General features: G+C 32.7%; 1 protein-coding gene across 3 annotated transcripts in view; it reads left to right on the forward strand.

The window, feature by feature from the left end:
* The window catches only part of Slik (Sterile20-like kinase), a 73,113-nt gene extending 61,669 nt beyond the window's left edge, over positions 1–11,444 (forward strand). For 2 of the 3 annotated variants that reach the window (XM_072534145.1, XM_072534144.1), the window contains one exon: positions 1,824–1,960. Coding sequence is in view for 1 of the 3 variants with exons in the window: in XM_072534146.1 (XP_072390247.1) it covers positions 1,824–1,961 (138 nt within the window). In the remaining 2 variants the exon portion in view is untranslated. Of the gene's footprint in view, positions 1–1,823 lie in introns of all 3 variants that reach the window. The other variant, XM_072534146.1, reaches the window with a different exon arrangement.
* Positions 11,445–11,787: the final 343 nt, after the last annotated feature.

Consider the following 11,787-nt stretch of genomic DNA (forward strand, 5'->3'; position numbering starts at 1 on the left):
GCGTAACATTGTGGATTATATAGGTCTACTAAATCGCCTACTTCGAAGTAGCCATTCGTGGACCGAAAATGATCTTTCATCTTATCACTGGCCATATTGATATGTTGTTGGACAAGGTTTTCAATGTTGTTCATTCTTAACTTCATGTGATCGACGTATTTTTCGGCTGCCGATCTTTATATAGCTAAATAATAAATTCGAGATAATTTTGGTAAACAGTGGAGGAATCCATTAGGCTGACATATGGTATTCGCGAATATTCTAGTGAAATATGTAGAGGTATCGACCGTATTTGATATTATGACCGTACAAACTTCAAGCAACGTCAATTCCACTGTTGGAAGAACTCAGAAGCTGTTTTTGTATAAATTGTTTTGCTATTATTTTTCTCTTGCTCTTCTGCTGAGATGTTTATTAATTTATAATCCATAATAAAATATAGTCTTCTGATGTTAGGTTTGAACTAACATTGTAAGTTTAAAATTTCTTGTCTGGAGCAGAAATTAAAAACATTATTGTAATATGATGTTTTATTTTACCGCCAGTTCCATAAATAGTTTTCAATCAAATCAAATCTGTATTCTCTATGAGTTCCCTTTAGTTAAGGAAACAAAACAATTCCATTGGGGCTATGTCTGGCGATTAGAGGGGCTAAAGGATGCCGAATATTTCATTTTTTGTGCAAAAATGTTACGGATGAGCAAAGCAGAAGTAACTGTTGTCGTAATGTTACCATGTGGTGAAGTGAAGACTGGAAACTCATATCTTGGCATATTTTTATCCAATGAACCTAGGTCTAGATCTTTCAAAAAGAAATTATCTTGTTCTGCAAACCAGGCCTCCACACTTTTTATCTCTTCTTTGTTGGAACTAAATTTACGACCTCTTAGACATTCTTCAGCTGAGGAAAGGAAATAGCTGGACGGAATTAAATCTGGTGAATGAGGTGACTATTTGAGGAATTCAAACCCTAAATCATGAGTTGTTTGTATTTCAAAAATAAAATACCTCTGAAAGTTCCGTGTTTTCTCTGCATAATTTTTTCTCGTACAGTGCTCCTAGCTAGTAGCTCCCAGTTAATTCTTATCCAAAAAATAAATCAAGGTTATTCCTTGGGAATCGCGGAAAACTGAATCAGGAACTTTTCTGCAGCAAATGTCCAGAGACCAAAGAGAACCAAAGTGTCCCCATTCCATCGATTGCTACCTTCTTATGGGATTTTCTTTGTACGCTTCTGGTCAACATTCAGATATTTGGAATCCATTTTGCAGAAATTTTTCATATGTCCATATGTTCATATGAAATATTTGACAGTTTGATAAAATTATGCCATGTACTGCATCGAAAATTACGAGGGTGGACACAGTAATTGGCCTTCTTGATCAAATTTCATCTTCAATGAATAATTTATTTCTTTGAATCTTGCAATCCAACTTTTCATGGTCGCATATGAAGGACATTAACCATAGTGGTATTAACATATCTTCGTAAATCTGTTTACCTCTTAACCACTTCAAATGTAGGTGGTTGTTGATGGCTCGGTACATCAATTGTTTGATTTTTTGACGGAAAACTTTACACTGACACTTCTTATAAGATATTCATCGTTGTTATGGTAACGCAATAGTTTCTTTAACGGAACCGATCTAGGCTAACTAAATAGAAACACTAAAGTTTATAGCTGATTTGGCTTTCATTAGGCACAGCTTTTTTTGGTTATTCACCTTTTGTGTATATAAAAATTATTCAAGTACAGGTAAATTCTTCTCTTTAACTTATTCCATAACTTCATTTCTAAAACTAATGATTTTTTGAAATTTCAGAAACTGGAAGAAGCATTCGCCCAACAATTGGAAGAACAAGAAAGAATTTACGGTCCAATAACGCCTTTAGTTTTGCCCTCAGATCTACCGGAGTTCAACTCCAGCTCTAAGAGAAACAGTTTTTCGTCTGATGGATAGATAAGTTTTGATTTCTGTGCATTAATCGTCGTACCACATTGGATAAATAGTTAAAGTGCCTGTTCAATAGACGTTAGGAAACAGTTTTATCGTTTGTATAAATGAGATTACAATCAGTAAAAATTTATGGACTATTATAATTTTTATAGAATATTAATCGAGTAAAGGTTGACGTCTTCTTCGGGTTATATAAGGGCGATTCCAAAGTAATCTGACAGGTTGTTGTTAGTAATTGTTCTTGCAAGTTTTATGGCAAAATCGTTCTAGAAAATTACTTGGTTATTCTGTACATGTACAGTCATACTGAAATCTTTATGATTATTTTTTCAGAATTTTTGTCAAGGCCTTCGCTTTTGTGTTCTTGTCATCAGGAGATATTGTTCTTGTGCTGCCATCATATAAATGTGTTCTTGTACTATTTCTTCTCACTCAGCTGTAAAGAGACTTCCTTTCGTCTACTACATTTTGAATACAGAAAAATTAATAGTAAAATAAACATTTTGTATTATGTATCAAGTTTATTAACAAAATCATTGTTCGATATATATTATTCTGCAGTATATTGCTGAACCGTAGTAAATAGATTGCTTAAGAACGGCCTTTATGTTAATTTCCATAAGAAAACGCAAGGCCAATTCTACTACATTATTTAATCTTTTTCAAGGTCACACTTGAACTGCATATAAGATGAGGGTCTGTTAAAAAGGGTTGTGAGGTAACTTTATCATAACACATGACGTTTGACGTGAAAAGTGACTTAACTCGTCACATATTATGTCAAAAAGCCATGTACCATCTCAAAACGTGACATTTCACATGTCTTACGTCAAAAGTCATTGTTTCACTACACGTCAAACGTCACGTTTTATGTTAAAACACCACATATTATGTTAAAACGTTTCTCTTCTTTTTCCAACGAAGGTTCATCCTATTTGCAGTTCAAATGTTACCTTAAAATAATCAAAAAATGAACGGAATGTTTTTACAGTTTTCTTGTGGGATTTAACATGGATAATAAGACCGTTCTCTTGTAGCATATTTACCAACCGTCCAGAACCGGCTTTACGTTGAAGTTAATTTCATTTGATTTTGGTCGTAAAGTTACTATTCCCTGCTGGTATTGGGTTGGTAAGTTTATCGTTTTTGCTTTGTGTGGCATTTTTGGCTATATAACCGAATTTCTTTCCTGGATCAATAAAACATTATACTTGTTACATTCAATATAATGAAATTAGATGGCTGTGAACCCGCCTCTGAAGATTTCTTCGACGTGAGTAATAAAGTTCCGGGTTGGCATCGCCTCTTTTCTTGTTTCTTGTTTTTTTTGCTATTGATTATTGGGTTTTTACTAATGCTTTCTGTGTTGCGTGGAACACAGACATTGGAATAGGAAATACCTTTAGAAAGAACAAGAATACTCCTTTATTAGACGAGTTATAAAAGACAAAATAGATGACAAAATTGATTTTCAACGGAAAATCCATCTCTGTGCATGTCTTCGATTTGATTGATTTGAAAATTCAGGGTTGGCGTCACCTGTTTTCTCGTTTCTTGAATTTTTTTTCTAGTAATGGTTAAAATTAGGTATGTGAAGACATATATAGGTACAAAATACTCTTATATTTTCCTCTTAAGTCAAAAAAAGCTGGAAGAATTACCTACCGCAATAATCCATATTATTTCGGAGACGCCCTGTATAAAAAGGTCTTGTACATACATTATAAAATATATAGTCACTCTTATAAACATGTTTTGCAGATAGGAATGTAAATATGATTTTATACAGACTGAGTATTTTAAACAATTTGTTGTAACTATCGCGAAATGGATATTGGAATATGATCGATTATTTTTTTTATTGTAAATGTTAGCAAAAGAAAAATCGAAATACACGATACTACTTATGTTATAGATTTTATATCTGAAAAGTAATATTTTCTTATTAGGCTTAAAATAAAATACGGTTAATTTTTATTAGAATATGCTTTGATTGTGATTTAACCCCCTAAAGAGTGTAGAAATATTTTTATTAATTTAACATACATTATATAAGTGTTAATATTGTGAATATTCACACTACAAATTCCAAAGTATAAACAAAGCTTTCCTATATAATTTATTATTAATAATACACCATAAAGAGAGAGGGAGAGATAACTAAAAAAGGCACTTTTCGTTCAAACCTAATAGCTGTAGAGCATCAATACAGCTGTAATTATTTTTAAAAATCGATCGACCCCTCTAGTGGACTAAAAATGAAAGAGTTTGAAGTCTGACGACGTATTCAGCATTTATATTTCGAGTAAATGGTAAAACACATTAGAAAAGTTTTTGAAAAAATATATAGAGAGAAAATATATTTTCTTTGCATGTACTATAGTGTAGTGACATTACTAACTACTACTATTACTTGTCGGTTTATAACGTTCTCCGCCGTTTTCCGATTTCCAATCGCCACTTAGAGCGGTTGTTCCATAGATCTTCTTCTATGGCCCTCTCTCTCAGTTCTTTATTTATTCCTTCGCTCCAACTTTTTCTCGGTCTACCTCGTTTTTTCTTTCCTTCTGGTTGCCACTTTAGTATTTCTTTTGGCATTCGTTGTTCGTCCATTCTTTGTATGTGTCCGAACCAGATAAGTTGTTTTGTTGTTAGGTCATCTGTGATTGTTCGTTTGATTCCCATTATTTCTCTAATGCGTTCGTTGGTAATCCTTTCTCTTCTAGATCTTCCTGCGGCTCTTCTCCAAAAATCCATTTCCATCGCTTTCAGCGTTGACAGTGTTCTTTCTTTCAGTGGCCATACCTCACAGCTGTATAAAGCGATACTTTTTACTATAATCTCATATATCCTCTTTTTATTTTCTTTGCTGATGGATTGGTCCCGTAAAATGGTGTTTAACATTGTGATGGCTTTTCTCCCTGACGTATTTCTCTCTCTTATGGCTTTGTCTAATGTTCCATCTTGTGAAATAGTGATACCTAGGTATTTGTAGTCACAGCAGTGCTTTATCGTAGTGTTATCGTCTAATATGAGATCTTTTTGTTCTGCTCCAATGCACAGGTATTCGGTTTTCTTTTTATTTACTTCTAGACCCCATATATCATACTTTTCAATTAATTTTCGTGCCATATAGTTTAAATCGTCATAATCTTCAGCCATTATTACTTGATCGTCTGCAAAGTTAAGCGTATATACCATAGTATTGGTGAGCGGTATCCCCATTGTCCTGCATTTTTGTTTCCATCTTTTTAAAGCACTTTCGAGGTATATTTTAAATAAAGTGGGAGACAAGCAACATCCTTGCTTTAATCCTTGTGATGTTCTAAATCCAGTTGTTATTTGTGTCCCTACTTTTATCTTTGTTATTGGTTGGTTGTATAGCACTTCGACGGCTTTTATTAATTCTATATTAATATTCGTGCTTTCCATTGATTCCCACAGCTTCTTCAGTGGAACGCTGTCGTAGGCTTTCCGTAGGTCGACGAACAACATATGAATCTCTTGATTCCTTGCCATCTTTTTTTCTATTATCTGGGTTAAGGAGAAAGTGACATTACTAAACTGTCTGCAAAAGATACAGAAAATCTGATGACAGCGACATTTAGTGAAAAATACATTTTCTCCCTATACATGTCGTGGTACTATTAAACTGCAAAAAATAAAGAACAATTGACGATGGATTCGGCACAAAAATTGCGAAACAAAAAACGGAGAAAACACATTAGATCAGCCTCTTGAAAATTGTATGAGGGAAAATAAATTTTCTCTCTAGATACTAAAGTAATCCTCCTAGGAGGGCTACACCCTCCCCGTAGTACCTGTGTTGCGTTAAGAACACCCGTCCGTTATCCCCCCAGGGGCGGAAAGGTGACCGCAGGTAAATGAACTCGACCTCGCACGTAGACAGATAGCCGCCGACGAGCTCTCCTCTCCCACTCTTAAATCTCCAATAGTGGGTACGTGCCGCAATCCTACACCCTTAATGGGGAAAGGACGTATAAGGGTCGCAGCTCGTTCAACCTCACTTTGGTTCTGTGGAATGAAAGTAGAGTGGTCCCACGAGAGACTCGTCTCGGATACTAGGAGTGTAGACCGGCGACCGTAACGCCGAAGCGGTCTGCGTGTGTTTCTACAAACCCGACACCTCAAGTGACGGCTTTCCACCTCTCATTCCTTCCCATTGGTCGCCTCTGACGACAGGCAGGATATCTGGCCCCGGCCGTATTCTTATCTTCACGAGCCGGACGGAGAGTAGGAGCGTACACGGGCCGATCTAATTGACTTAATAGTTTACTGCGATATTTATATTGAACTGAAGCGCGTAATGACGTATTTTAATTGGTAGATACTCGCCAGAAATGCCTACTTAAAAAAACCTTAAAATAAATCCCTAAAATCAGACCATAATCTATCGAGGAAATGTGTGTGAGCTGTCAAGATATCTACCAGAATAAAAACACACCACAATATCTTCACAATATGATTCGAAATATTTCTTTAAATACCAATTCTGTAGACAAATATGAAAACAGAACTATACTTGTCTTTACTCTTATTATTTACTCAAAGATTGGTTCCTGTAGGAATATAGCCTTATGTCAGATCATATCTATTATAAATAACAATATATGGGGTAACGGCTTAACTTTATGCGCATGCTCATCATGAAAGGATTCTTTGTTTACCTGAAATGTGTTGTGTGAATACCACATATTAACTTTTTCGTAGATTGTAAAAGATATCAACTTCTCTATTCATCTTCCCCGATTGTGAAAGTACCTAAAATGTTATAGATACATATAAATATTTTTGTGCTGATTGAAATGCGAAATCTACAGCAATTGAGCATCATGGACTGAGTTACGCTAGAAAATCCTGCCAACTGCACTGCGCTCCTTTGCGACGTTGCCATGCAATTGAAAAAGTTCTGGAACTTAAAGATCAGTCCTATTGTGAAGTGAAATATGACTTTTACTTTTAACCGATTCTTTCTGAAAGCTCAGTAAGGTCTATCGTCTCGTGTAAAATCAGGAATTTTGTTATCTTTGATAGAACATACACTTGTTTGGAAATAAATTGTTATAAAAAGATTTATAGTGTCATAGGCTTTTTATTCACTTAAGAGCAACGAGGAAACGACTGAAATTCTATGTCTGTACCAATTTTTCATGCATTTAAAAAACAGACCGAGTTAATTGTATAATTTTTGAATATTTTAATTTCATTAGAAGGTGCAGCAAACGTTATTTATGATGAAGTGTACAAAACGACGTATTTTTGCCTCTAATGTTCGGACTTTGTCCAAAAACAAAAGTTTTCCATTCATTCAGTGTCATATATGCGCGGTCTTAATTATTATTATCTGCTATTCACACCGACTACTGCTAAATTCTTAATAAAATAGATCTTTTTAAAACCTTAAAGTTCAAATTCAACATAATTCGCGTTTGCTGTATCTACTCATCTTATTGAAAATTATTTGTTTTGGAATAAAAACTTATAAAAAGTAAATCATTTCCAGAAATATCAACATCAATTGTTTAGTTTGTTATATACTTCTTTGGTTTGCTTAAAAACTAAAAAGAGTGATTTTAAAAGTAGCTCAAAGCTAAAAAGTTACTAAAAATAACGCAGAGTTCTTCTTATGTGTCGAAAATTACGTTCCTAGGTACTAGATACCAAGTGTTCTTAAAAATGGGATACATATGTATAAAAAAAAAAATAAAATCAGGTAGTTCTGTTTGTTTTTCATGACGTTCCGTAAAAATATTCAACCAAGTTATTATATTTTTAATAGATTTTTGCAGAGTGATGTAATGACATTGTCATCATGTTTGACTGAAAATGAAAGACAATATTCTCGCTATCAAAACATATTTGAAATTAAATAAAACAAGTCACAAAATAATTATAATATGAATTAATGTTCATACAAATATAATTGAAAGTGGACTCGAAAATATAAAAAAAGAACATCAAACTTTGCCGTATATCCTCAATTACCAATGATAACTGTGTCATTACCAGAATTAAGGTTCATTTATCTTAACTATTGACATCTACTCTTTCCAGTTTTTAAACAATCCTTACTGCGTTAATTATTGAATTCGGCGTATACTCGTGTAAATGGCAACATTGCAATGCAATCATTTCGTCTTCCACGTCGCAAACTGCGTACTGGTGTAGTTGAAGCCAAGCGCAGTTGCCACGTTTACGGTTTTATCTAATACTTTACGCCTAATACAAAAATTAACGGACTTCTATAAGATATAAACCTACTTAAATTAGCTGCATTGTTACACTAGTCTAGTGAAATTTAAAACAAATGTATTACTTTCTACTTAAAATTTATGGCCAACTACTATGATCTATTTATTATATAGGGTGCAACAAAACTAAGCTCATAGATAAAATCACTAATAGATATTGTAATGTTCTTCACACTTAGTATAAAAGTTAATAACAGATTACAAATTCTAAGTTTGTATATGTTATACAGGGTGGCTCAAATTAGACAAACAATACAGTTCTATTTGTAGTTTATAGAACGAGGACCAGGAATTATCTCTGTCGGAATTTCTTCAACTGCCGCAGATTTTATCAAAGACTATGAAGGAGGGGAAGGATATGTAATCTCCTCTCACAGGATCTATCGCAGCATAAATTTATGATGATTAAGATAAAAAGTTGTACTGATACAATTATTATAAAGTTTTCCCGAAAAAGTGTCATTTTTTTTTCAAAATTTTCCACACTTATTTTTGATAATTTACAAACAGATCGATCTTATGTTTAGCTAGTCTTGTAAAATTCTACTTCACGTATCATTTCTCTTGCGAAATTTGGTTCAAATTCACTAGCATCTTCTGAACAACTATTTCTTTAGTAATGTTTACAGTGGTGGTTTCACGGATGGAAGAAAATGTTGGGGGAATAGTTAAAGATTTGCAGGGTGGATTTCTAATTAGGTAGGTATTCAGGGTTTGACTTTTATTTGTGAGTTTTTTTAACTAGTGATTTCAATGTTGGATGTAGGTTGAGCTTCTCTTATTGTTCTCGTTTTGTAGAATGAGATGGCTGCGATTTGTTTGTAGCGACTGTATTTTGTGTCCCTTGGTATGTTCGTGTGTGAGTAAGTTTGATAAAACTTGGCTTATAACTTATATTTATTGTGTGTTCGTCAAATCTTGCACATATTTGACTGATGTGTCCTATATATTTTTGCATGATATACTGTCAACTTCATGATTTTTTAATGAACGATATCCTTTGCATTTCTTTATATTGCTGTTTCTTGAGCTGTATTTGCAATTGTATCCACGTCTTTTGTCTATTTCATATGTTTATTAGCTTACAAATCTTCTAAACAATTTCCATCATGATTGGATGTACCATCCAAACTAATAATTAATGAATGGGTGTTCATTATTATAAAATTGTACACAGTCTGCATCGCACAGCAATTAGCTGTCTTAATAAGAAGTACAATTGCATATTGCGTTTGGTTGAGAGGATAATATGTTTTGTTGTCGTCAAAAATTTTAATGAAACCCAAAGTCAAAAAAGGTATACAATACTGTTTTTGTTCTATGATATCAGAGGTAAACTTTTCTACACTAAACTCATCATTTCCTTGCTTTTGTTGGTAATATATCTTGTTAAATGGATATTTACTTAATGAAGATACCAAAAGTTTCCCTAAATTCTTTGTTCGAATGCAAGCAATACAGTTGTTGGCACCATTTTTCATATTTACTCCTTCAATTTTTTTGGTTTGCTGTATTTTTATGTCTATTCTTCTATCATATAAAGCTTTTTTAAACAAATATCGATTTACTTAATATTGATAGCTTATTCCAATAATAATTGACCATATTACAAACTATAATAAAGTTAGCAAATGTATACAACAATTCCATTATGTTATCTATTATGTTTAATGGGAATTAATCACAATTTTAATTCTAAAATCGTTTTCGAAGTTCAAAATAAATGAATTTTCAGTTAAAATTTGAATTACTTCGTATTAAATATAATAGATAAAAATGCCACAATAGTTTCAGGTTTCATTTTGAATCTGTGAAAATATTTTTATTTTGTAATGCAATTATAAGTGGGTGAAAAAGGCTGGAAACAAAATATGTTTCTGATACTATTGTTTACCGAAATGTTGATTTTTTTTTATATCATCTGTCCTTAAATAAAGAGATGGATCTTTTGTGATATTGTTAATTCACACAATGCCATACTGTGTAAGTGTTCTATAAAGTATCCTAACCTAACAACTTTTAAAATGACATTATTATTGGAGAGTGGTGCCAAAGACTGTGTCGCAACTAAAGTTATGAGTATAGAATCGTATAACTTATTGTTCACAAAGAAAATGAATTTTTGCCAGATCTGTTCGTAATCAGAAATCATTTTGAACAAAGTTTCTACTAGTTATTATAAGAGTAAAACTATGTTCTTAGATTACTTCCACAATCCTTCCTGTATTGTGAAAAATGCTTCCAAATGAAAACACTTTTTTATATGGGCAGTCCAGTTATAGTTTTTATATCAGCATTTTTTGTTTTATTTGTGCTATGTCATCTTTGCTAGCTAGGTTCTATGTTGTTTACTTTGTTAACTTTTACCACTGTGCACAACTTCAATGGTTAGGATTGTGGAACTGTTCAAATAATCCGTTCCCACCTCTATTTCTAATAGTTCCTTCGTAATAATTTTCTGGTTTCAGAAATTTCTGTTTGTTCGTTTTCATATAATATAAAATACATTATGAACTAGTGTACTTACAGTTCTTTCTCAGACGGAACACATTGAAACATGAAAGTTTAAATCGAAGTTTGGCTATATATAACAGCTCACTAGCAAAATTAAAGGATTTCCAAATTGTTTCTCTAATTATTTCATTAGACATATCTTTACATTGAATGACTATATTTAATTTACTGTAAATATAATAAATAGCGTTAAAGAATCAGGCACAACCGAATTTATGGTCGTAGAATCATACAATTACATTGTGTACAAAGAAAATACATTGTTGCCAGATCTTTTCGTCAGCCAGAAATCATTGTAAACACAAAAAATTTTCTACTAGGTGTTTTTGAATGTAAAAATATGTTCACAGATTCCATCTCGCGATATATTTTAATTTTTTTTTTAGTTTTCGGAATGTTAATTTTTCGTTGTATGATTTTTGACGCGACAGTCTGATGTATAAAAAATATTAGATGCGTATTATTTATAACATAGAAGTTTTAATATTTAAATTAAGGATGTATATAAAAGCATTCATGTTAAGCTAACAAATATTTTGTTAAGGAAGAACAGTGTGATACGGTGTTTTTATTCTGATAGTTTTCTACAGTTGATATCATGCTGTTCTGTATCATAAAATATGTACAGTCAGTGTATTTTATTTTTTATGTGCATATTATTATTACCATTAATATTATTAAAATAAAATTATAAATACTTTTGGTGTACTTTATTTCTCCAAAATCCAAGATACCAATTTCTATCCCGAGAAATATTCATGTTGTTCAAAACCTATATTTCAAGAATCCCCCATGTAAGCTATCAGCAAAATTTTAAGGTGGATAGTTTTCTGTCTTACTGTATGGCTGTGAAAGTTGGACAATGGACTCCGAAATAGAAAAAAGAATAGATGCCTTTGAGATGTATATATACAGACGAATGTTGAGGATTCCATGGGTACAAAGAGTTACTAATGTTGAGGTACTTCGTCGCATGTGTAAACAAAAAGAATTACTAAGAATAATCAAAGAGAGGAAAATGCAATACTTGGGTCATGTGCTGA

Source organism: Diabrotica undecimpunctata, chromosome 6, assembly GCF_040954645.1.
Source record: "Diabrotica undecimpunctata isolate CICGRU chromosome 6, icDiaUnde3, whole genome shotgun sequence".
Classification (NCBI taxonomy): Eukaryota; Metazoa; Arthropoda; class Insecta; order Coleoptera; family Chrysomelidae; genus Diabrotica; species Diabrotica undecimpunctata.